Source organism: Xiphophorus maculatus, chromosome 16, assembly GCF_002775205.1.
Source record: "Xiphophorus maculatus strain JP 163 A chromosome 16, X_maculatus-5.0-male, whole genome shotgun sequence".
Taxonomy (NCBI): Eukaryota; Metazoa; Chordata; class Actinopteri; order Cyprinodontiformes; family Poeciliidae; genus Xiphophorus; species Xiphophorus maculatus.
Window position 1 is genome coordinate 9,955,187 of NC_036458.1, and position 27,174 is coordinate 9,982,360.

The 27,174-nt window shown below is 39.8% G+C and overlaps 1 protein-coding gene across 2 annotated transcripts; it reads right to left on the minus strand.

The window, feature by feature from the left end:
• Window positions 1-2,497: 2,497 nt before the first annotated feature.
• On the minus strand, window positions 2,498-26,473 carry LOC102222155 (NACHT, LRR and PYD domains-containing protein 12-like). Of its 2 annotated transcripts, XM_023348797.1 has the most exons (14): window positions 26,396-26,473; window positions 21,064-21,298; window positions 20,775-20,815; window positions 18,548-18,820; window positions 15,936-17,700; window positions 13,985-14,161; window positions 12,829-13,002; window positions 12,162-12,335; window positions 9,161-9,334; window positions 6,435-6,629; window positions 5,913-6,086; window positions 3,865-4,038; window positions 3,173-3,328; window positions 2,498-2,643 (listed from the first exon to the last, which is right to left on the minus strand). In XM_023348797.1, exons 3-14 carry the CDS (start codon window positions 20,806-20,808, stop codon window positions 2,637-2,639), a joined length of 3,477 nt encoding a protein of 1,158 aa, XP_023204565.1. In that variant the 5' UTR covers window positions 20,809-20,815; window positions 21,064-21,298; window positions 26,396-26,473; the 3' UTR covers window positions 2,498-2,636. The 2 variants fall into 2 exon arrangements, with proteins under 2 accessions (XP_023204565.1, XP_023204566.1); XM_023348798.1 differs by lacking the exon at window positions 2,498-2,643 and having other exon boundaries at window positions 3,169-3,328.
• Between the last annotated feature and the right edge of the window lie 701 nt (window positions 26,474-27,174).

Consider the following 27,174-nt stretch of genomic DNA (forward strand, 5'->3'; position numbering starts at 1 on the left):
AGAAAAAAAACCTAGTAGTGTCAATCAGTTAAAAAATATCTAGCACTGATTAATCACAATTAAATTTACATTTCTTTTAAAATATGTAAAATAAAGGCACCAAAAATCTCCTTTACAGCATACTACTTCAGACATTCATCATGCTGTCTGTGCGTACCAAGACATTTCCTTTATATAGCTGTCAGAAAATAGCTGTCATGGCTACACAGGAAGTGTGCTCATGTGGTTTATAGTTTTTCTAACCTTCATGATCAGCTCTTCTGCTGAGGTCACAGTGGAAAAACAGTTTTTTGTTGCTTCCTGAAACTTGTTGCTAGGCTTATATCTTTCTTACATCTGTATGATTAATATCTTTTATTGCATATATTGAGCAATTTCTTTAAAATGATGCTATCGAACAAACAATATTCAGTGAAATTGACATGTATGCATATCCGAAGGAAGTTTCAGCTAGCTGACCACAATTTCTCTATTTTTAAGGTTTTGGTTGAAAGAAAACCTTTGATGAATTTGAGAAAGTTGATTACATCTGTTACAGGATATATCCAAGTATACTTGACAACACATAAATTACTTTTAGTTAAAGTATGTTGAAATTAGCATATTTTTTTCACATGTTCTGGATGATAAATTGTAAATTTGGGTTTTCTTCACTGGATCAATCAATTTGAATTTGCAGTGGTGATTTAAAGAGCGATGTTTATGTGAAGGTATATGTTTATAGTGTAAAATATAGCGAAGATTTTACTTGGCTTGAAATTAAATACAAATTGTGTTTGTTGGAAGTTTTATCATGGAAAATTGCATGACCTAGTGGACAATAACAGTATTACATCAGAACGACGTAAACGTTTGTTTCATTTAGTGATTTCTCTTCTTGGATTTATATACATCACAAATCAATGTTACTTTTAAAACTTCTATCTATCTATCTATCTATCTATCTATCTATCTATCTATCTATCTATCTATCTATCTATCTATCTATCTATCTATCTATCATCTGCTGATCTTACATAAACAGGAAGGAATAGGAGAACGTCTCCCATTTCCTGTATACTTTTCAACCCACATCAAGAAATGCCTTCAAAATCATCAGCATTGTTATATACTATATGATTACATTTATTTTTGCAAAACTAAAAAAATGACATTTAAAATACATATTTTAAGAATTCACACAGATGTAAACAAGAAACAAACAGCATCAGTGTAAAATATGCAATGTGCTCTAAAACCATGTGTTACAGCGATGCTACCATTTCAGAGGACCATAACAACTGAACTTATCTAAGATCAGTTTCAAGCAAATAGCATATGAACTCATTGAATAAATAACTCTTTTCGATGTATTCAGATGCAATAAATGCAGCCCGAGGCGGGGATGCAGGCGGTGGACCAGGCCTTGCCATCGTAGTTGTCGAATTATTCGTATTTTTGAGCTTTGTATGCATCTTAGGCTGTAGTAGAGTCGTTGTAAGATTTAGAGGCCAGGCAAAGTACACGAAAATGCCCAAATACACCTTGTAAAAAAGATAACTTGCAGGAGCTCCCTCCACGATGTTTTACTCCACCAGTCACAAAACCGGAAGTCTCCAGACTCGCTCTCTACCGCCATCCTGTGGTCAAGGCCTGTAGATACACACTAAAATCCTTCAGACTAGTTTAATGATGAATCAGATTAATGATATGAGCGAATATTAATGAACTGAAGGAAAGACGCTGCTGTTCAGGAAATAACACAGCAGAAGAACATTCTCAGTGGAAATTTAAAGCAATTTTCATTGACTGAGAAAGAAAATCTACAACAACAAGAAGACGTTTCATTGGAGGACAAAACAAGATGGAGTGAAGATCAAGATGCAAACATGAACAGAGGATCTTTGTAGAGGAAGGAAGGAACCAGAAAGTTGAGATCTAGTTTAGAGGAAAGAGTTTTCTGACTGAGTGCAACAATTAGACGGAGAAACATTTCTATGAAGTTCTGCAGGAAGAACAGAGAAAATCCTTCAAAGCAGATCTGAAAGTCTCTGAAAAGTGTTTCCAATGCTACCAAAGGTAATGCTGCAGCAGATGAAACTTTATCAAGCTTTAGATTTGACCTTCAGACAGATAGAAATAAAACTATTTAATTTAAAATCATGAAGAAAATCTTCATTCTCTGAAGAAATCACCACTGACTCATTGACCTGTTTGCAGATAAAATGAGCTTCATTATCCAAATATCTGCAAAAAAACATCTGAAATAAGATGAAAACGTCCAGAAACTGAATCAGGATGAAGCAAATATGCAGCCTGGGAACTGTTAATATTAATAATAATATTAATTAATATTTCTGGTTCCAGGATGAAAATGAATCAGAAAGAAAAAATATCAACTTTCCAGTTGAATCCAGTTCAGATCAAAACTCCATGAAGCCTCTAAATGGAGCCCAGTTTGAATTGGATCTTTATTGATCCAAAGAGACAAACAATATCAAACACTAAATGACAGACATGAGAAAATAAACAGGAGGAAAATCTTGGAGGTCAGAGGTCATCATCATGAACCAGTCAGTCTCTTTAGACTCAAACTGCTGAAGCTTCAACCTCTGAGGATCAGCAGGACACAGAGACCATTCTCTACTTTACAGAGATCAGAACCTGTAGAGAGAAGAAGGAAGGAGAGAGCAGATCAGTGAGTGTTTCCAGCCTCTCTCCAGCAGCAGTCAGTGACGCAGCACATCCAGTCGATGGTTTCCAGGCTGCAGTCAGACTGATCTGAGCTGTGACCAAGATGAACCTGATCAGTTGTTTCCTGTTGAACTGAGAGAACAAGCAGATCTGAGATCAGATCTGAGATCAGATCTGCTGCTGCCACAGTTTGATGAATGAGGACCACTGTCTCTAGACATGCTGGTCAGCTGAACGCTGGAGTCCAGCTGGACTTCCTGGAGACATGGACACAGCAACAACACTCATCTTCACACCAACACAAACACAGGAACACAGCAAGCTGCTGCTCCTCTGATTGACTGATTGCTGTCTCTGTGTCCAATCAGGAAGCCTGAACCATTCTCCTCCCACTGAGAAGCTGCAGCTTTACTGGGAACACTGGATCTTTGCTTTGATGCTAACTGGGTTTAGTTCAATATGCTGAGAGTAGCTGGACTCACTACAAACATTTACTTACTTTACAGTCTTTACAAGATCCTTCAGCTGCTGAACATCTGACTTCTTCAGGTCGTTGAATCTCAGGTCCAGTTCTGTCAGATGGAGGGTCGAGTTGGACTTCAGAGTTGAGGCCAAATAATCACAGCTGATCTTTGAAAACCTGCAGTCATACAATCTGAATAAAGAATAAAAGATGTGAGCTGGAGCCAACAGGATGCAGGTTAACCAGTCCAACAGAACCAGTTAAAGATTCTCATGAATATTAATGCCAACATGCTGCTGCTTCAACAAAGACCTGCTGACTTCAGAACCAGAACCAGAACCTGGTACTGGGTCATGTTGTGTTGGAGGATTTTAGTCTGCAAAATCATTCCAGGTTCTGATCAAAGTGTTGAAGCATCAATCATTGATTATAGATTTGTTCCTGTCAGATTCCAGGAGCTGGAATTCACTTTTCTAGACTGAGTTGAATGACCTTTGACCTGCTACACATGAGGGGGATTTCTACACACTGGGGGTCCGAATGCTGTCCTGTTCTGACCTCAGATCAGTGGGTCCAACTCAGTTACACAGAGGGACTAAATTAAACTCTGGTTCCAAGTCCAGGAACAAACTCAGAAAATATTTATTAGAACAGAAGAAATAAACTTTGTTTTATGATCAATTATATCTAATTATTTACAAAATATAAACAATTATATATTTACATACGCCAATGTCTCCAGTCTGCAGCCTTTAGTCTGTAGAAAACCACAGAGCTCCTTCACTACAGAATCTCCCAGGTTGGTGCTGAAGAGGTCCAGTTCTGTCAGATGGGTCGGGTTGGACTTCAGAGCTGAGAACAGAGAAGTCCAGCTGGTCTCTGAAAAACTGCATTTCCATAATCTGAATAAAGAATAAAAGATGTGAGCTGAAGCCAACAGGATGCAGGTTAAAACTGAAATATGAACAAATAAATAATAAAAATGTAGAAAATTAATTTCCCTGAATGTAAAAGAAACATGATGAACTGATTCTAACATCTGATCCAGTCAAACTGGTTTAAAGAGTCCAAACCAGCAGAACCAGGACATTTTATCAGCAAAGAAACTCAAAGTTTTCCTAAAAGTTTCTCAGGATATTCAACTCAGTCGGATGTTTTTTCTCTCTCCATGTTTCCTTCCAGGCTCTGTATTAGCTGACTGCTCTGTACCATCATTTATCTACAGAAAAATGTTATGTCTCCAGTTTTTGTTAATTAATCTATTAATGATGTTTTCTTGCTAGTTGTATTGTAACTGCAGCTCATTGCTAAGTATGACAGATGTGAACGGGTTTATTTCAAACTGTCTAATTCAACGTTTTACGATATCCAGTACAGCTCACATTCTGAAAGTTGATCATTTTCTCATTTTGTGCTGATTCAGTTACTGAACTATCAACTAGAAAACATTTAGCCTTTTCTCCATGAGATTGATGTGGGTCATTTAGTTCAAGTTCTGAATCCTTCATCAGAGATGGCTGCAGAAATGGGAACATTATCATATAGGAAAAACGGGATTGTGAAGATGAGTCATTTTAAATCTATTTTCCAGGTAAACCACATGAGAATGATTTCAGTGAACTGCTGAAGCTTGTTGCATACAAAGCATTACAAAGGTAAGATCTCATTTCCTGTCCTTCAAAATAAGAGCTGAATCAAGATGTTTGAACAAAATTACTTTAACACCATAACCTTCACAAAGTCAGTATTTACTGCCGGACTGTTAATTAATTATTTTTATTATTTATGACATTATTTATGTCTCCTTAATGTCCAGGAATTCTGCCAGGAGACTGTGGTCAGCCTGATAGAGTCTGACTGTCAGAACAAACTCAGATTTTCCTCTGGAAGCTGCTCTCAGTGGTTTGGAGGATGACTGACTTGGAATTTGCTCCATTAGTGGAATTGACACTAAAATGGAAACTCATCACTTGCTTCCATTTTGTTTTGCTTCCTGCCAACATAAAACTCCTGCATGTGCTGCAGCTCCATATGAGCAGGCAGTCAAGTCCCCAGAAAGCTTCCCTGTTTCTAGAAACCATTTCATCCAGAGTTAGTCGACTTTCTCTGTCCATCTCTGTTAGACTGTGAACCTTTAGTCTGAGCATGTGGAGAACCTCTCCTAACACACCTGCTTCAGATTCATGTGCTGCAGTCTTTGCTGGTTCTGGTGTCTGGGAGCAGAATACTTATGTCCTGAAGAACCTGCAGCCTGTTGTGCTCAGAGAAAAACTCAGTCATCTGGATTTTTTCAGACAAAGCTGAAGTTGGTTTCTGATTGAAGCTTCTGATTCAGGATATGGATAAAGGGCGATTCCACCTAATTTTAATCTACTATCAGGATCTTTAATCTACTAGAGTTAAAACACTACAACACCTAGACTCTTTAAACCTGGACTGGATGATTATCAAATAAAACAGAATATTTAAAACTAAATGTGGGATTTGTGGAACTTCAATAAAGGGAGATTTCATTCTCTATTTTTTTGTTTTTGTATCTTGACCTTTGACCTGCTACACATGAGGGGGATTTCTACACACTGAGGGTCTGAATGCTGTCCTGTTCTGACCTCAGATCAGCGGGTCCAACTCAGTTACACAGAGGGACTAAATTAAACTCTGGATCCAAGTCCAGGAACAAACTCAGAAAATATTAGAACAGAAGAAATGAACGTTGATTTATGATCAATTATATGTAATTTTTCACAGAAATATCAACAATAATATAATTACATACCCCAGTATCTCCAGTCTGCAGCCTTCATTCTGTAGAAAACCACAGAGCTCCTTCACTCCAGAATCTCTCAGGTTGGTTCTGTTCAGCTCCAGTTTTGTCAGATGGGTCGGGTTGGACTTCAGAGCTGAGAACAGAGAAGTCCAGCTGGTCTCTGACAAACTGCACTCTATCAATCTGAATAAAGAATAAGAGATGTGAGCTGAAGCCAACAGGATGCAGGTTAAAACTGAAATATGAACAAATAAATAATAAAAATGTAGAAAACTAATTTCCCTTAATGTAAAAGAAACACGATGAACTGATTCTAACATCCGATCCAGTCAAAATGGTTTAAACCAGCAGAACCAGAACATTTTATCAAAAAAGAAACTCGGCAGCCTGGATGAGGTGAATGTTTTAGAGATTTTATTCTGACACTTAAAAATGTTGTTTTAAAAGAATATATATTAAAATAACTTATTTATTAAACTAATGATTGAAGAATCAATTAATGATTTTATTGGATAAATAGAGAAAACAAACCCCAAATTCTTCACTTTACTGACTGAACTCTCCAGGATGTCAAGCAGAGGCTTCATATCAGAATCTCCAAAGGTTTCAATTACAAAGGTTCGACTTCCCAGTATGATCTGATTGATTTCCAGTTCAGTCAGATTTGGGTTGGACTTCAGAGCTGAGGCCACAACTTCACACTTTTGGAGCGAACAGCCACCAAGTCTGTGATTAGAGAAGAAATAAATTCAGTTCTAATGAAATCAATATGGATCATAAACAGACTAAAATATGATTACAGTGATGTCATCATCTGATCAACATCTGATCTTCAATTTACTAAGTTTGACCCCACAGAGAATCTGTGCAGTTCCTGGTTAATGTCCAGGTTGTGGTTTTGGTCCAGGCTTCATGTCCTCAGACCTTCAGCTGCAGTCAGATGTTGAAGATCTTCTATCATCTGTGAAGGAAAGTTCAGTTTTCTCTGCAGCACCTGATGGAGCTGCAGCATCAGAGCCTCAAAGGAGCTGAAGCAGCTGATGAAGAGGCTGACTGAGTTGAATGAAGGAAACTACTGGAGATGAGGGGGAGAGGAGGAGGAACTGCTCACAGCTCAGACTTGGACTAGACCGTTTGGATCCTTGAGATCTTCCACGAAGCAGGAAGTGAGTTAGAAATGAAGCGAGCAGAGCAGGAAGTCCAGCCTGCTGTGGACCTCTGGCATCTCTGGGTTTGTTTAGCCAATATCTCCTGCAGCATCTAGAATCATCATCATCATTAATAATAATAGTATATTCTATAGAACCATAGTTCCCAGCAGCAGGTTATTAAATGCTGCCACAGAGGAAACTGGGAGCAGACCAAACACATGATGCTCCCAGTTCTGTCTCCGTTCATCTGCTGGATTTGGTGCTTTAACAAAGTAGAAAGTGGACAGTCATCAGCATGCATCAGCTAAAAGCTTCAGATTGTTCTGGCCGTCCTGCAGAGCAGCAGCAGAACCGGTCCTGCTGCTCCTTCAGGTCTGAACCGTCCTCTCAGACTGTTGATCTGAGAGGAACTGGGACAAACTGGTTGGAAGAGGGAACCATGTTTCTGCAGTGGTCTGTCCATTGTCTCAGAGGAACAAAGGTTTGGATGTTAGAAGGTTTGGATGCTCAGTCTTGAGAAAAACTGACCAGAAAAAAGATGTAAAATTCAACCAGTTTAATCTATCAGTAAAAAGCTGTGGTCTACAACATTAAACATAGATAATCATCTATATCAGTAATGATCTTCTCTCACTGTCAGCTTCTTGTGCTGCAGCTCTGTGCTGCCTTCAGGAAAATGGGACATTAGAGTATTGTCTATTAAATTTTACCATGTTGCATTTACAGTGTGTTAAAATTATTGTGCTAATGTTAGAATTATTAGGTTTTGTTATCACTCTTACATTAGTAGTTTGTTTTTCATTTAAAGGATTTAGTGTTCTCGCCCTTGGGAGAAACAACTTGATGAACTGGGTGTAAAGACAAAATTTGCTTTTCCCTTAACCTTGAACATGTTTTTGCAGCTGCTTCCTTATCTACCAGAATCATGGGCGTAGGTTTGGGTATGGACGGTCGTGACATATCACGACCAATATTCAAGGGATATAAAATAGTCCCGACCAATTTTTGCCATAAAAATAAAAAACAAAAAAAACATGAATTTTTTAACAAAAACAAAATAAATAAACAAAAATCTACATTGATTAGTTTAATATTTCAATATACTACACAGTGGTAGCATTCATTTTAAATGCTGGTGAGGTGGTGAGTAAGTTGTAAGGTCCCACCAAAACTTAGACCAAACCTACGCCCTTGACCAGAATACTCCTTACTTGTGACACTGCCTGTGTGCAGAAGTTAGTTTCTGTTTCCCCCTCTCTGCTTTCAAGATAAAAACTAGCTTCTCCTTCTCTCCCACTCCCTTCCCTGCAAATACAAGAAAAGCTCTAACTGAAGGTTTCCAGAGCGCACAGTGAGCAGCTTGTAGAAGTAGTTTGCTGTGTCTTCTCCTTTTGCAAAAGCTTGGTTGAAAACTAATAAATGTTGTCTGAGATTCTTTTTATGTAGGTTGAGAAAATACCTATCACAATATAAACCAGAGTTTTAACAGGAAAACATCAGAGCCAAATACTCTGAATGTCATAAAAATATGGGACAGAAACATGGATGATATTTTTATATTAACCTGTATATCGACTCATAGATCAATAGTTTCACAGTAGAAAAATTACAAAGAACAAATCTGGCTCTTGGTCAAATCCACGAGTCAAATTTAAAGCGTGATAGTGTCAAAAGCCTTGTGGAAATAACACTGACATGAAAAATAACATTAAAATAAAGATAAAATAAAGTTCCAATAAAAACTTTAAGAAGTGATAAGTTCATTATTACCATCATGATCTGTAAAGTATATCACAGTATCAGTGTTGGTCTCAACAAACCAACAATAATAGCTTACCTTTAATTTGAAAAATTAAATCTCAGTTTTTGCCATACTCTCTTCAGTCAAGTGTATTGATTATTGCTCAAAATATCTTTCCAAACAAGTATGTTAATTTGTATATAGTTTAGTTTCTGTGTTTATTTTTTAATTTAGTTGTTAATTCATTTCTGTTTAGATTTATTAGATCAGCTTTAGCCTTTCTTGGTTTATTGTTGTTTCCTCTTCAGCTCCTGTTATTATTCTACAAGATTTTATTATTTTCAAACTAAAACATGGTTTCAAACCTTAAATGTTTTATTTTGCAGAGAGGATTCTGTAGAAAACCACAGAGCTCCTTCACTACAGAATCTCCCAGGTTGGTGTCGATCAGGTCCAGTTCTGTCAGATGGGTCGGGTTGGACTTCAGAGCTGAGAACAGAGAAGTCCAGCTGGTCTCTGACAAACTGCATTTCCATAATCTGAATAAAGAATAAAAGATGTGAGCTGAAGCCAACAGGATGCAGGTTAAAACTGAAATATGAACAAATAAATAATAAAAATGTAGAAAATTAATTTCCCTGAATGTAAAAGAAACATGATGAACTGATTCCAACATCTGATCCAGTCAAACTGGTTTAAAGAGTCCAAACCAGCATGTATTAGCTGACTGCTCTGTACCATCATTTATCTACAGAAAAATGTTATGTCTCCAGTTTTTGTTAATTAATCTATTAATGATGTTTCTTGCTAGTATTGTAACTGCAGCTCATTGCTAAGTATGACAGATGTTTATTTCAAACCGTCTAATTCAATATCCATTACAGCTCACATTCTGAAAGTTGATCATTTTCTCATTTTGTGCTGATTCAGATACTGAACTATCAACTAGAAAACATTTAGCCTTTTCTCCATGAGATTGATGTGGGTCATTTAGTTCAAGTTCTGAATCCTTCATCAGAGATGGCTGTAGAAATGGGAACATTATCATAAAGGAAAAGACCTGATTGTGAAGATGAGTCATTTTAAATCTATTTTCCAGGTAAACCACATGAGAATGATTTCAGTGAACTGCTGAAGCTTGTTGCATACAAAGCATTACAAAGGTAAGATCTCCTTTCCTGTCCTTCAAAATAAGAGCTTCAGGTCTTATTCAAGATGTTTGAACAAAATTACTTTAATACCATAATGTTCACAAAGTCAGTATTTACTGCCGGACTCTTAATTAATTATCTTTATTATTTATGTCTCCTTAATATCCAGGAACTCTGCCAGAAGACTGTGGTCAGCCTGATAGAGTCTGACTGTCAGAACAAACTCAGATTTTCCTCTGGAAGCTGCTCTCAGTGGTATGGAGGATGACTGACTTGGAATTTGCTCCATTAGTGGAATTGACACTAAAATGGAAACTCATCACTTGCTTCCATTTTGTTTTGCTTCCTGCCAACATAAAACTCCTGCATGTGCTGCAGCTCCATATGAGCAGGCAGTCAAGTCCCCAGAAAGCTTCCCTGTTTCTAGAAACCATTTCATCCAGAGTTAGTCGACTTTCTCTGTCTCATCCCCACTGTAAACAGTGTTGGTACTGTACTGCCCCCCCAAGACGCCGGATGATGGACCAGAATTTTCGTACCCATGTGGAAGTCTTTTTTCACCATGGCCTCTCCAAACTCCTCCCACGTCAGAGTTTTTGCCTCAAAAACCACCTGATCCACATGCTGCTTCGCCCACTGGTACCCATCGGCTGCTTTCAGAGTCCCACAAGCCAAAAAGGCCTGATAGGACTCCTTCTTCAGCCTGACAGCATCCCTCACCGAAAGTGTCCACCAACGGGTTCGAGGGTTGCTGCCGCGACAGGCACCGACAACCTTGCGGCCACAGCTCCGATAAGCCGCCTCGACAATGGAGGCACAGAACATGGTCCACTCAGAGTCAATGGACCATGTTTATGTTCACAGGGGATTCCACCAACACATGTTTAGTTTTGTGTGTCACATAGCTGCCAAATTTCCTGCCAACGATACAGTGCCATGTTAGATTGTATTTCTTGTCAAACTCCTTTTTAACATAGGCAGCGATATCCTCCTCTATGTTGTATTTCTCCATTGCCTGCATGGCACAGTCTACAGCATCCTGCTCCATTTTCGTGGGAGTTAAAGCTCTGCCTCACAGGGGATTCTGCCAGACATTCCCAGCAGACCCTCACAACATGTTTGGGCCTGCCAGGTCTGACCGGCATCCTCCCCCACCACCATAGCCAACTCACCACCAGGTAGTGGTCAGTGGACCTCTCTTCACCTGAGTGTCCAAGATATATGGCCGCAGATCCAATGAAATGATGACAAAGTTGATCATCAAACTGCGGCCTAGGATGTCCTGGTGTCAAGTGCACATATGGACACCCTTCTGCCTGAACATGGTGTTAGTTATGGAAAATCCATGATGAGACAGAAGTCCAACAACAGAACACCACTCGAGTTCAGATCAGGAGGGCCGTTCCTCCTGACCACGCCCCTCCAGGTCTCACTGTCATTGCCCACGTGAGCATTGAAGTCCCCCAGCAGAACAAGGGAGTCCCCAGAAGGGGCTCTCCAGTACCCCCTCTAAGGACTCCAAGAAGGGTGGATAATCTGAACTGTCATTCAGCCCGTAAACACAAACAACAGCCAGGACCTGTCCCCCCATCCATAGGCAGAGGGAGGCCACCCTCTTGTTCACCGGGGTAAACCCTAATGTACAGTTGCTGAGATGGGGAGCAACAAGTATGCCCACTCCTGCCCGACGCCTTTCACCGTGGGCAACTCCTGAGTGGAAGTATGTCGAGCCCCTCTCAAGGAGACTTGTTCCAGAACCAGAGCCATGCGTCGAGGTGAGACCGACTATTTCTAGCCGGAACCTCTCAACCTCACACACTAGCTCCAGCTCCTTCCCCACCAGAGAGGTGACATTCCACGTCCGAAGAGCCAGCTTCTGCAACCGGGGATCGGACCGCCAGGGCACCCTCCCTCGGCCGCCACCCATCTCACAATGCACCCGACCCCTTTGGCCCCTCTCATAGGTGGGCTGCGCTTTGTGTGGTCCATCGGACCCGGAGGTCACCCAAGGACCTGTCTGCCTTGGGTGACCCTAAGAGGGGCATAAAGCCCCAGACAGCATAGCTCCTAGGTTCATTGGGGCACTCAAACCCCTCCTCCACAATAAGGTGGCAGCTCGAGGAGAGGGTTGCCACCTTATCATGATCACAATTGATTTATGATCAATTATATCTAATTATTCATAGAAATATAAATAATTATATAATTAAAATACCTCAATGTCTCCAGTCTGCAGCCTTCAGTCTGTAGAAAACCACAGAGCTCCTTCACTCCAGAATCTTCCAAGTTGGTTCTGCTCAGGTCCATTACTGTCAGATGGGTCGTGTCGGACTTCAGAGCTGAGAACAGAGAAGTCCAGCTGGTCCCTGAAAAACTGCAGCACTCTAATCTGAATAAAGAATAAAAAAATGTGAGCTGAAGCCAATAGGATGCAGGTTAAAACTGAAATATGAACAAATAAATAATAAAAATGTAGAAAATTAATTTTCCTGAATGTAAATTAATTTTACATTCATTTTAAAATTAATGTGAATAATTTTACAGCTCACCAGATTTAAAAAAAACATGATGACCTGATTCTAACATCTGATCCAGTCAAACTGGTGAAAGAGTCCAAACCAACAGTACCAGAACATTTTATAAAAAGAAACTCAGTTTTTCGAAAAGTTTCTCAGGATCTTAAACTCAGTAGGATGTTTTTTTTTACTCTCCATGTTTCCTTCCAGGCTCTCTATTAGCTGACTGCTCTGTACCATCATTTATCTACAGAGATATTTTATGTCTCCAGTTTTTGTTAATCTATTAATGATGATGAACTTTGATTTATGATCAATTATATGTAATTATTCACAGAAATATCAATAATTATATAATTAAAATACCTCAATCTCTCCAGTCTGCAGCCTTCACTCTGTAGAAAACCACAGAGCTCCTTCACTACAGAATCTCCCAGGTTGGTCCAGCTCAGGTTCAGTTCTGTCAGATGGGTCGGGTTGGACTTCAGAGCTGAGAACAGAGAAGTCCAGCTGGTCTCTGACAACCAGCAATTCCACAATCTGAATAAAGAATAAAAGATGTGAGCTGAAGCCAACAGCATGCAGGTTAAAACTGAAATATGAACAAATAAATAATAAAAATGTAGACAATTAATTTCCCTCAATGTAAAAGAAACATGATGAACTGATTCTAACATCTGATCCAGTCAAACTGGTTTAAAGAGTCCAAACCAGCAGAACCAGAACATTTGATCAAAGAGGAAACACAAAGTTTTCTGAGCTGCAGCCTGGATGAGATGAGCTATTTCTGCTGAGGCCTGATCATCAGCTGGAGACCCGACTTGGTAACTGGATCAGAACCACTCAGTTTATTCATTAATGGCCTTGGGTTCTTATTAAAGCTGCTGAAAGCCAATGCAGGCCGTTATTTCCTAAGGAGACGTGACCTGATGAAGCATTATCACAGAGACGAGGCTCCAACCGACTGACAGCTGTCAGACTGAAGAGGACGGTTCCTCTCTGACCCGGCCCAACAGAACCACAGCTTCAGGACAAAGCTGAGGAACCTGCTGCTGCTTCAAACTTCACTTTCATTCATTTCATCTAGATTTGCTTTTCTACAATCAGTCACTTTTTAGATGATGATTTGAACTTGTCAGTGTTTGTGGCTCGACTCTGTAGGAACAACATTTCATTCTGGATGTAAAGATGAGAATCAGAAATGAGAAATAAAACAATCTGTATCTTTCCCAAACCAAGCTGAAACATCTCCATCATTAATTAACATCATTTGAATTATTTCACTCATTTTTGTTCATCAGTCAAAAACATTATAAAATAAAAAAAACTGAAAAACAACGTTCAATAATATCAAAGTCTGAAATAAGAAAATAATTCATTTATAAGGTAAAATGTTTTAGAGATTTTATTCTGACATTTAAACATATTGTTTTAAAAGAAAATATATTAAATTAACTTATTAATTAATCTAATGGTTGAAGAATCAATTAATGATTTTATTGGATAAATAAAGGAAACAAACCTCAGAATCTTCACTTTACTGACTGAACTCTCCAGGATCTCAAGCAGAGGCTTCAGATCAGAGTCTCCACCTCCCAGTTCGATCTCACTTATTTCCAGTTCAGTCAGATTTGGGTTGGACTTCAGAACTGAGGCCACAACTTCACATTCAGCCTTTTGGAGCGAACAGCCACCAAGTCTGTGATTAGAGAAGAAATAAATTCAGTTCTAATGAAATCAATATGGATCATAAACAGACTAAAATATGATTACAGTGATGTCATCATCTGATCAACATCTGATCTTCAATTTACTAAGTTTGACCCCACAGAGAATCTGTGCAGTTCCTGGTTAATGTCCAGGTTGTGGTTTTGGTCCAGGCTTCATGTCCTCAGACCTTCAGCTGCAGTCAGATGTTGAAGATCTTCTATCATCTGTGAAGGAAAGTTCAGTTTTCTCTGCAGCACCTGATGGAGCTGCAGCATCAGAGCCTCAAAGGAGCTGAAGCAGCTGATGAAGAGGCTGACTGAGCTGAATGAAGGAAACTACTGGAGATGATGGAGAGGAGGAGGAACTGCTCACAGCTCAGACTTGGACTAGACCGTTTGGATCTTTGAGATCTTCCACCAAGCAGGACGTGAGTTAGAAATGAAGTGAGCAGAGCAGGAAGTCCAGCCTGCTGTGGACCTCTGGCATCTCTGGGTTTGTTTAGCCAATATCTGCTGCAGCATCTAGAATCATCATCATCATCATTAATAATAATAGTACAGTATATTCTATATAACCATAGTTCCCAGCAGCAGGTTATTAAATGCTGCCACAGAGAAAACTGGGAGCAGACCAAACACATGATGCTCCCAGTTCTGTCTCCGTTCATCTGCTGGATTTGGTGCTTTAACAAAGTAGAAAGTGGACAGTCGTCAGCATGCATCAGCTAAAAGCTTCAGATTGTTCTGGCCATCCTGCAGAGCAGCAGCAAAACCGGTCCTGCTGTTCCTTCAGGTCTGAACTGTCCTGTCAGGCTGTTGATCTGAGAGGAACTGGGACAAACTGGTTGGAAGAGGGAACCATGTTTCTGCAGTGGTCTGTCCATTGTCTCAGAGGAACAAAGGTTTGGATGTCAAATGAAATTCTTGCTAAACTCCTAAAAAGCTAAAGACCAAAATCCCTGGAGGAGACAGGGTGTTTGGGTGCAGCAGCATTTTTCATGGTGAAGCAGCGAAAGTTCTCCAGTAACTAGAAGAGGCCGGGATGTCTAAAGGTTAGAAGCTCATGTCTCTCCAGGTCTTTATGGAGGACAGCTAACAGCTTCAACAAAGGCTGCAGATGAAGAGTTGATGAGGAAAATGGTTCCAGCTGTGGAAGCAGAGTTCTCAGAGCTTTGGGAGGATCTGACAGAAACTAGGACTTTTTCTGGAGCCAGACAACAATCACTACATTTTGGTCTCATTTACAAACTCAGAGGAAACTAGTGGGAGAAGGAAGAGGTGAGGATGATGATGGAATGAAGAAGATCAACACTTCTCACATAGTTTCTAATTAATGCTATGGTTTATTTTAATGCTCCTCATTTTCATTAAACCTAAACAATTATTTTATAAAAATAGTCAGAGATCCTAAAAGATGAATTATGGAGTAGCGGCTTAATGAGTGAAGAGGAGTTTAATGTTAAAATGTGTCTGGCTGATTAGACCTTTAAGAGAAAATGGATATTTTATAGAGTTCAGGGTTTTCTATTCATTTAAACATGAAAACTGATAAAAAGTTTCCGTGTTGGAAATGTCTAAAAACCAAAAGCTGCAGCTGTCCTGGAAGAACTGACTGTTTAGATGTATGAATGGCTGAAATAGTCCAGAGGATGAAGGAAGTAGTTAATGGTCAAAAACATCCAGAAGCAACTTGAAGAAAGAAGAAGAAACAGGAGGACAATAGAGCTGAATCAGCATTCACACAATGAAAACATCTGGACTCACCGAGCCTTTCTGCAGTTCCTCACAGCAGGAACCAGTCTCTGCCATCCATCCTCTGATGTGTTGTACTTCTTCAGGTCCAACTCATCCAGAATCTCTGACATCTGCAGCATGAAGGCCAGAGCTGAACAGTCAGTCACTGAGAGCTCCTTCCCTGAATCCAGCAGCCGTTGGATCTCCTGATAAAATGAGAGGTTGTTCATCTCCACCAGAGAGTAGAAGATGTTGATGCTTCTGTCAGGAGAGATTCTATCAGTGTTCATCTCCTTCAGGTTGGTGATGATTTTCTGGATGGTTTCTGGACTGTTCTCTGTCTGCCCCAGCAGGCCTCCTAAGATGCTCTGGTTGGACTTCACAGTGAGACCGTGAAGAAAGCGGACAAACAGGTCCAGGTGGCCATTTTCACTGCTGAGGGATTTCCTCATGGCCTTCTTCATGAACTCATCTAAAGATAAGGACAAATAATATTTTCCCAGGAATGTCTTGGTCACTTTTGTTTTCCTCCAGTTGGTGAAACAGTGGCGCATGTAGACTGCAGCCAGAAACTCCTGGATGCTCAGATGAACAAAAGAGTAGACTGATTTTTTGCGCACTCCTCTCTCCTTTTTAAACATCTCAGTGAACACTCCTGAGTACAATGAAGCATCTTTGATGTTGATGCCACACTGTTTGAGGTCTTTTTCATAGAATATCAGGTTTCCCTTCAGCAGCTGCTCAAACGCCAGTCTTCCTAGAGACACAGTCAGCTTCCTGTTCTCTGGACTCCAGATTGATTTTGTCTTTGTTCCTCGATCATACTTTTCCTCCTTGATTTTGGTCTGAACCTCCATAAGCTCTATGTACATCTCAGTCAGGGTCTTGGGCAGCTCTCCTCCCTCTCTGGTCTTCATCATATCCTCCAGAACTTTAGCAGTGATCCAGCAGAATACTGGGATGTGACACATGATGTGGAGAGTTTTTGATTTCTGAATGTGGGAGATGATCCTGCTGGCCTTCTCTTCATCATCTCTGAATCTCTTCCTGAAATACTCCTCCTTCTGGGGATCAGTGAACCCCTTGACCTCTGTTACCATGCCAACATACTGAGGAGGGATCTGATTGGCTGCTGCAGGCCGTGTGGTTATCCAGAGGAGAGCAGAGGGAAGCAGTTTTCCCCTGATGAGGTTTGTCAGCAGAACATCCAGGGAGGTGGACTTTTCAGAGTCAGTTAATATTTTTGTGTTGTGGAAGTCCAGACGAAGTCGACTTTCATCCAGACCATCAAAGATGAACAGAATCTGGAACTTTTTAAAGCTGCAGATTCTGGCATCTTTAATGTCTTCAAAGAAGTCATGAATCAGTTCCACCAAGGTGAACCTTTCTTCTTTCACGGTATTCAGCTCTCTGAAAGTGAAAGGAAATATGAAATCAATGTTCTGGTTGGTTCTGCCTTCAGCCCAGTCCAGAGTGAACTTCTGTGTTAACAGTGTTTTCCCAATGCCAGCCACTCCCATGGTCATCAGTGTTCTTATTGGTTGATCACTTCCAGGTGGGACTTTAAAGAGGTCTTCTCGTCTGATTGTTGTTTCTTGTTTCCTGCTTCCTGTTTCAATCTGTCTGACCTCATGTTCATTGTTGACCCCCATAGTTAACCCCTCTGTGATGTGGAGCTCTGTGTAGATCTGGTTCAGTAGGGTTTCATTTCCATGTTCAGTGATGCCTTCACAAAGACTTTGGAACATTGTCTTCACATACACTTTAAGCTGCCGTTGACATCGAAAATAATAATCTGAAAACAGGAGAAAGACATAATTAAGCTAAATATAGATAATACAATTATTTTTGATTTGCTTAAAAACTTTTATGAATAAGTAAAATTAATAAATTAATAAAAATAAATGCTCTAATCCAACTTCAGTCTGTGAGAAGAGAAAAAAATTGAGATTTTTGAACTGACTGATAGGTCATTTTCAAAATATCACTATGCCATGGTAGTTGAACTAGACAGAGCCTTTGTGAGACCTTGATGTCATTAAAATGAACACAAAGAAGAGTTTCTGTGGACCACCTCACTTCAATGAACATTCAGAGTTTTTCCAACTGAGTACAGGTAGGATTGTTCTGGTCTGTAATCTTGCTGACTCAGGCTAATATGTTGTCTCCATAATGTTAAGCTTCAGGTAGAAAGTGACAGGACATTGCTGAACATCAGGAAACATCTTTTTCTGGTTAATTTGTTAATTTTTAATAATTGAAGTCATAGTTTTCTTAAAGTGTGATTTGTGTTTTTGCTGCTGTAGTCATAATCAGTGCTACGATGTGATAATGTCTTTCACTGTGCATCACTCCTGATATATACATTCATGCTCCACTGCTCCACTGCTCTGAGGAATAATGTTAAACATGCTAAACACCACAAGGTGGTACCAAAGATCAGAAACCAGTTTTTGAAGATGGGATCTGAACAGGAAATGTTCCATGAGCATAAAGGAGTTTATTCTGAGGCTGTGAATTTGTTCAGTTTACCTTTGTGAAATAAATAATGCAGTTCTAGTTCAGAGGAAAGGGTCAGATTTGAATCAAAGACAGTAGCAGCTGTGCTATCAAAGTAGCTTTAATGAACTGAGTGTTCTCACCTTTAGCAGGGGAAAAAGCCAGTTGCTTGGACAGGGTAGGATCTATGTTGTGAAGATGTTGGATCATCATTTCACTGGCTCTCTGTCCTTTCATCCTCACAGCATCTATGGTCTCCCGGGCCTTGTTTGCTGTTATTTGGTTCCCTTCAAGTATTGCCCGTTTCTCCGAAAGATTAAAGACACCATCTGTTTCCAGGTTATCGAGGAGCTGAATCAGGATTTCCTCAGAAACTCTCTTCACAAATTCACTGCGAACTTTGAAAAGGTTTTCCTCTGCAGGCAGAAATCAGAAAAAGAATCAATTCAAACTGATGTAACAGAGAAAAACATGATGAAGATCAACTATTCATGTTGCTCCATCCAGAGATCCCCCTCAGAATCTGTTGATCAGCTCCTCAGGTCTAAACCTGTTGTGTTTCTGCCTCATACCTGAGTGATGACCACTGATTCTGTCTACATGAGAACAAATGAAGCTTCTGGTTCATCACTTTCTTTCCTCACTACAGGAAGAATAAAAGAAGCACCTTCTAAATAAAAAGCTGCATTATTTCAGACAAACACAAAGTTCTGATATTATTGTTGAATATTATGATGAAAATATTGACTGATTAACATTTTTCTAACTTTTCTCTTTCTGTACCATTGTGAAGGAAAAAATAATTAACAATGTTTAATTACTTTGAATGTACACTTTATGATGTTTTTATTAAAGGTTTGCACTCAGTTGCAGCTCAGCAGGACATATGCTCTTCTGACCTTCCGCAAATAAGTGAAGAACAGGGTGTTCAGCTGTTAGAGATGTTAGACATGGCTAAGGTGATAAGCCTATTTTGTAGAAGTTCAGTTACTAGTATCTGTTCAGCCATCCGCAGAGAGGCCTTTTAGGAGAAACACATGTTTGGACACATAAAGAAAGTAGAAGTTACATATTACATTCCGTTAGATAAACCTGAAACTCACAGATAAGTAACTTATAGATTTTTGCCTGACACTTGAGCCAGGAGGTGTGGTTAAGTAAAGTGCGATGTATCCTATGTAGATGAGGGGACGTTCAGCCCCAAGTCAGAACTCATCTGATTCTCACTGAGATGTGAGCTTTGTATGTTTTCTCCATTTACAAATGTTAATTAAAGCTGTGTTTGTTTTCACCTAAAGCTGAAGTTTGGTCTCGAATTTTGTGCAACTTAACACCATCATCACCATTGGCCTCATGCATAAAAGCTTGTACAGATCTCACACTAAAACTTGGCGTACAGATAAATTAAGAAAAGTGCGGCACACAAAAAAATCTAAAAGTATAAAGCCATTCACACGCACGTGGCTGCGCACCTTTCCTTTATAAATCCCAATTTGCAGAAAATAGAGCGCAGCTGCTGGTCAGCCCATAAATATATATGTACATTATTATAAATACTCGGAAGTCTGCCACCACATGAAGAAATAACCATGGCAACGTCCTTGTTTGTAGCAGTATAAATATTTAAAATAATAATAATTATATACAGTATATGTTATTTAAAAGGTGCTTTCAGGGCACCTTTTAAATGATAAATAAAAATACATTATTTTCACACAAATAGAAATAATAAATTTTAAGGAAAAAAATCAAAATTAAAAAAAGAAAATGAAGAGATTGTGCAAAAGCCTGTTTGAACAGCAGAGCGTTCAGCTGGGATTTAAAGACAGACGGCATGTCAGAGAGTCCTTTGAGTGCAGAAAGTGGACATTTATTCTAAAAAGTAGAATCATGAGCATAAATTGTACATATACAGAACGGAGATGATTTCTGTCCATAAAGGCACATTCACAAAGCGGGCGGCTTGACTGCAGTTGCTCTGGTACCATTGACGCACGGCTCCTTATTTAAGGCTGATAATTTATTATCTCAGTCTTTCCATTGAGATAATAAATTTGTAATAAATAATGTGATTACTGGATAAATAAATTAGTGAATATAGTAAATATTCCTGAAGTATCAGAGTTGCTGGCCTGTTCTTCACATTGTTTCCTTTCAGTTCTGTTTCCATCTGAAGGTCAGTTTTTACCTTCAGGTTTCACAGAAACTCACAATGTTTCTGTGAAGCTCCTGTTCAGAGCTTCACTGAACAGGAAGCATGAAAACAATAAATACACACTTAGGCTGTGGTTCATCACATGGCAGCAACACAGGCTGTGATTGGTCAGTTTGTTCCGTTATGATGCTTAATTTCTGCTTCTGATCACTTACCAAAATCCTGCTGGACTTCCTGCTGCTGTGCCATTTTTTATCTGGAAAACATGAAGGATTTATTGTGTTTCAGACCTTATTTCATAAATAATTTATTTCGGTATTTTTGGAAGACTGAATTGAATCTAAAAAATACTGGATTAGAGATGGAAAATACTAATTTAAATTATATGATAATCATCAACACACACCACCAAAACATAAAATTCTTTAATTCTTAAAACTAAAATTTGTCTTTATGAAAACTGATTTGATCCTTACAGAAAATCTGAAATAAACACCAACTTACCAAATTTTTCTATGTTCCTGTTAAGGATCGTCAGTCATTCTAGGATCAGATTTCCTTCAGGCTGAAATAAAAACTTAAACATCTTTAAATCCTGTTTGTTGCCATTGGACAGTATTATGTTGCTGCTACCACTAGCATCAGCTGATTAAAGCTCCTCCAGAAATGTGTCTGGACTCCTACTCAGGTGTTTAGTTTTCAGGTGACCAGTTGTCCTCACCGTCTCTGCTGTCTTCCTCTGAGTGATGATGAGAAGAGGCAGAAATAAAGACATAGAAGGGGGATGAATCTGGACTGACAGTGTTTCATCATATTGAAACAAATCAAGTTCTGACTGGTTTTGCTGAAGCTGCTATCTGGGAGTTGTTGCTTCACGTTTACCCTCACCCCTTCTCTCCTTCTCTCTACTTCTCCTTCGGAGAGACTTAGACTTAGACTGACTTTATTGTCATTTTGCATGCACAGGGTGTATACAGAACAAAATTTCGTTGCATACGGCTCAGAACAATGTTTTGAGGTTCCAATGTTATGAGGTTACTCCAGAATAAAATAAAATACAATATAAAATATAAATACACTGCTCAAAAAATAAAGGGAACACACAAATAACACATCCTAGATCTGAATGAAAGAAATATTCTCATTGAATACTTTGTTCTGTACAAAGTTGAATGTGCTGACAACAAAATCACACAAAAATCATCAATGGAAATCAAATTTATTAACCAATGGAGGCCTGGATTTGGAGCCATACACAAAATTAAAGTGAAATAACACTACATGCTGATCCAACTTTAATGTAATGTCCTTAAAACAAGTCAAAATGAGGCTCAGTATTGTGTGTGGCCTCCACGTGCCTGTATGACCTCCCTACAACGCCTGGGCATGCTCCTGATGAGGTGGCGGATGGTCTCCTGAGGGAGACCAGCCAGCTGACCTGCGCATTCCCTGAACACCCGCCCAGGTATGTTGTCGGGGCCTGGGGACTTCCGTGGGTTGACTCTTTTCAGAGTCTTCAACACATTGGCTGTGTCCAGGCAGAGTGCCTCCTCTTCCTGGTGGGGAACAGTTTTCTTTGCCGGAGTACTGTTCAGTGCCTCGAACCTCCCAAAGAAGTTATTGAGTCCATTGAGAAAGTCAGCATCAACTTCGCCCACTGGGGGGGAGGATGGATTGTAATCTGTGATCGCCCGTATGCTTTGCCACATACCCCTGGTGTTGCTGGTGTCGTGGAAGAACTCCTGTATTTTCTGACTGTGGGTTCGCTTTGCTAACCTGATAGCACGGTTCAAGTTGGCTCTCGCTGTCCTCAGTGCCTCCTTGTCGCCAGACTTGAAGGCTGAGTTCCGTGCTTTTAGCATTTCCCGTACCTCCTTAGTCATCCAGGGTTGTTGGTTGGCCCGGGTGATAATGTTCTTAGTGATGCTGACGTCCTCTGTGCACTTGTTGATGTAGGCTGACACAGTCATGGCGTACTCATCAATGTTGATCTGGTCATTGTAAGTGGCTGCTGCCTTGAACATCTCCCAGTCAGAGCACTCAAAACAGTCCTGAAGTGCCTCCATGGCCCCCTCAGTTCACACCCTCACCTGCTTCACTGTAGGTTTTGTTCTGATCAGCAGGGGCTTGTATGCAGGAATTAGCATGACAGATAGGTGGTCTGAAGAGCCAAGGTGGGGGCGGGGGGCTGCTCTGAATGCTTCTTTGATGTTGGTGTAGGCCAAGTCTAGAGTATTCACTCCCCTGGTTGGAAAATCCACATACTGGTTGAAGTGAGGGAGAACAGTCTTCATGTTGGCCTGTTTAAAATCCCCAGCAATGATGAAAACGCCCTCTTTGTGTGAGGATTGCAACTCACTGATGGTCCGGTAGAGAACACTCATAGCCTCTTTAGTGTTAGTACTGGGGGGCACATACACAGCAGTGATGCTAACAACAGTAAACTCCCTGGGCAGGTAGAATGGTCTGCAGTTAACAGTCAGAAGCTCGATGTCCGGGGAGCAGTAACTGGCGACAGTCATGGCATTTTTACACCAGTTGTTGTTGATGTAAATACACAGCCCCCCTCCTCAGGTTTTACCTGAAGTTCCAGAAATAATCAAATAAGAAAAATCAATCATCTTACTCCAACCTATCTTTCCCTAATGCTGAAACTGAGAACTAAAAAGGAACCTTTGAGAGTTGGAGTATGGAATTTCAAAGCCTAGAACTGGCCTGATGAAGAAGAACGTGTTTCAGTAGGAGGAGGCTCACGGCGCTGATCGATGAAGGCATCTCTGCATGGATGTTGAGGTAGCAGGCCTGGGTGCTGGCAGGAAGAGTACTGATTTAGAACGGTAGGTATTGGGTCTTTCTTCATGCGAGTTGCATAAAGAAGCATGAGGTTTGTTGGAAAAGGGTGGCGTTACAGGTAACGTGCAGGTGGCAGGAGTTGTTTTCAACAAGTATTGGGTAAATTGATACCAGGTCTTTCCACATGTATTGAGTCTTTCCTCATTCAAGTTGTGGTCCTCAGCTTCTTGACTAGAAGCTTTGAAGCTCGCTTCAACCTTGTTTCAAGGCCTTTCTGGTCCTTTGAGATGTAGGTGAGCTGGCCGTGCGGAAGGAAGGCTCCAGTTCCTCTTATTTGCCTTTGTCCTTGTCTTTGGGGTCCAAACCCACACCATAAGAGAAGTGCAATTTGAAGCCACATGTTGTGGGGCTGGCGGTTTGGTCCCCATGCAAGGACAGTCTTCGGCTCTGTGGCCCCGGCTCTTCTTCAGCTGCAGACTTCTTTGTCCATCTTGATCTTGGCTCAAAGCTGTAAAGATTCCAACCAAAGGTTCCTCTTTTGCATTCATGTTTTATAGGTTTTTTCCAACCTACAGACATGCTTACATTGGCTGGCACTGTTGCCATGCTTGCTTCATTAGCTGTTTGCTTAAATAGATGATCTCATATTCATCATTGCCTTAGAGACATTATGGTATGATGTCCATGCTAATGTCCTCGGGTTGCTCAGAGGTCATCTTACATTCTTTACCTGCACAATCAAAAGTTGGAGTTGCTCAACAATCTCTTTCCAAATCAGTAAACTGAGTTGTTGGTCATCTCTCCTCTCTCTTTAGTTCATCGTTTTCCTAACCTTTCCTGATCAACCTTCAACTCAACATCAGTAATCTTTGATTGCAGTTACACCTTTTACCTAAATTCAAGTTTAATGTAAAATCACATCTATAACCTCTTTAGCTTCTCTGATTTATCATTCATCTATAGTATTATGATAACCTTTACTTATTAGTTACTTTTATTACAATCATAATTTGAGTTTTGTCCGAGTTTTGAGTTTTCTGTTTTCTTCTGAAAATAAACCAGAAATCATGAATTACTCTAATTATTTGAAACCAAAGATACAGTTGTTTATTCTTACAAGAGGAAACGTTATTAATTAAGTATTTTTGCTTCGGGTCTTATTCAATGTGTTTAGACTTCATTCTTTAAGACTTTCCTTCATTGAAATAAGGAAAAGTCTCAGCTATTTTTTTTATAAATCTGCATACTGGAAACTTTCTTCCTCTTTCTTCAGAAAGCCTGCTGTTCCTGTTTCATAACGTGGCAACACTCTCTCTGCCTGACTATGATTTCTTATGATTAAATATAAAAAAAATAGAATTACAGCAAACCTTGCATGAGACACAAAACACAAACTGATTGATTTTGTTGAAGTTTGATTCTAATGTTGGGTCTAGATGTTAATTTGTAATGAATTTCAAAGGTAACTTTATATATTGTTCCTGCTAAACTAAAATATCCAGCATGGGAATAATGGGATGATTTTGGATTGTCTTGACAGGGTCCAAACTGAAGAACTCTGTGGAATTGAAAAGGGGCGTGGCCAAAACCTCTACAACCAAAGATACATTTTGACATTTCATACATGCTGAATTTCGAAAACTCCTAGGAATTTAGATGTATTGGCTTCATACAGTTGGTATGCCTGTAAATCTTAAAATGATCAAAATGTTGAGTTTTTAGGTCCAGACCTCAAAGTTTGATGTCTTGCCAATGAAAACTCTCAGAGTCAAACCGTCTGACTTTAACATGACTGTCCAGGAGGAATGAAGACATTAGGATGTTTTTATTTTTGCCCATCAAACAGATCTGTATTCCTTCAGAGGGACCAACTTTGCACAAATCTGACTGATGGCTAGAAAAAAGGAGCACAAACAGAAGCTCTGTACACCTGAATCCTGAGACAAGATCAGACATGCAGAGAGAGAACTATCTTCAGTTTCTTACTCCTTAAACTGCTGGAGAATCGCAGATGGATTCGGGATTAATCTGTGAGACACTGAAACCTGCGGAAGCCTAAAATATTCCTCCACTCCTCAGTAGAATAAAACCTTTATGAATACTGAAAACAAACCGTCTCTGAAGTCTGATAACAATGAAAAGATTAACATGAGGAAAATGGAGTTCCTTTAAACTTCATTTACACACCTCTACCTGTTAAGAGACTTATGAGAGTCTCTTAACAGTTGTAAACATTATTAGAAATTACTCTGATTCCACCAGTAATGTTGCAGATTTGTGATTTCCTAATAATCAAACATGTAAAAATGAAAATGAGAGAAATAGAGCAATGGTCAGAGTGGAGGAAAGTTTTCTTCTGCGTTAACATCTGAGCTCTCCAGAAAAAAATTGAGATTTTTAATCCTTTTTTTGTGAAGTCAAAACGTCCATAAACTGACACATTTTGATCCAAAATGGCCGACTTCCTGCTGGGTGTCTAAAACGGATCTAAGAGACATTTTTATAGGTTCTGATGGATTTGAGCCGTTAACTTAGTTACATAAAATAAACGCAGTGGGTGGGGCGCGTATTTTTAAATACTCTAGGGGGCGCTGTGTTGTTATTTCACCATAATCACTTATTATTGATCAATAATTGATTGAAATGTGATCAGCTGTCCTCTGTCACCACAGACTGATTCAATCTGGATTTTCTACTGATGAAAGCCCAGAGAAATCCTCTCTGATCAATAAATTATTGACTTCATTTTGAAATATTTTCCATCCACCAACCAGAAACCCAGATATCTCAGCCGGGCCATAAACACTCAGAGCCTACTGGTACCAGTTTGACTCCACTATGAAACTGGGAGCAAACTCAGCTTGTTGTCTGGGTTACAGATGAAAACTCAGAGAAAATCAGAGTTCCTGATTGAAACCAGGTGCTGCAGCTCTGCATCATAAACAGAACCAGGCCCAGTTCTGGTTCTGGTTCTGTCCAGCAGCTCAAAGAGAGAAAACCCAGTCAGGAATGGAAACCAGAAGAACGTGGAGTTAAAACTCACCTGATCAGATCTTTGCTTCTCCTTCTGTTCACACAAACCGAGTCGGAGCAACTGGAGAACCTGATTCTCCAGAACTTGAACCGGACCCACCTGAGGCTCTGCCCCCTCTCACAGCAGAGGTGTGGTCACCTGCTGAAATGATGAGAATCCTGTCTGAACAGTTTATACATTGTTTTAAATATCTTTAGGTTTTTCTTAATCTAATTGAATATTGTATTAAATTAAGGGAGATTTTCAGCTTTATCTATAACAGAACTTTAACAATCAATACAAATGTCTGCTCAGCAACACAAGAGCAATAAAACTAATAGTTGCTTCTTGTTATAATCTGAACCAACAGCAGCATGTAGATATTAAATATGAGGATCACAGGACTGAACATTTGCCACCAAAGAGCCCGTATGTGACTTCTGTTAAAACTGATGAGAAGTTTTCTACTGACACAAAGAAGTCCCTCATACATTCCTAAACATAATATTCCATAAAGTTTTGGGCTCTTTTAGCCTGGGGAGAAAGGGATTTAAGCTGTGTACCAAATTTTCCAATGGAAAATTCAATAGCTGCCACATTACAACAAGTCTGAATGTGCCACAGGCGCATACGATAAGATGTTTATCAGTTTCTTTCTCTGCTGTGCAGGAGTGTTTCCCCGTTGTTCACTGTTGGTTTGGCCAAGGTTCAGCTGTCACACAGACATTTAACTCTAGAATATTTTGCTCGATAGAGGAGTTGCTGGTCAGCACAGTGTCATACAGCTGTAAAAAAAGGCCTAAACTAAT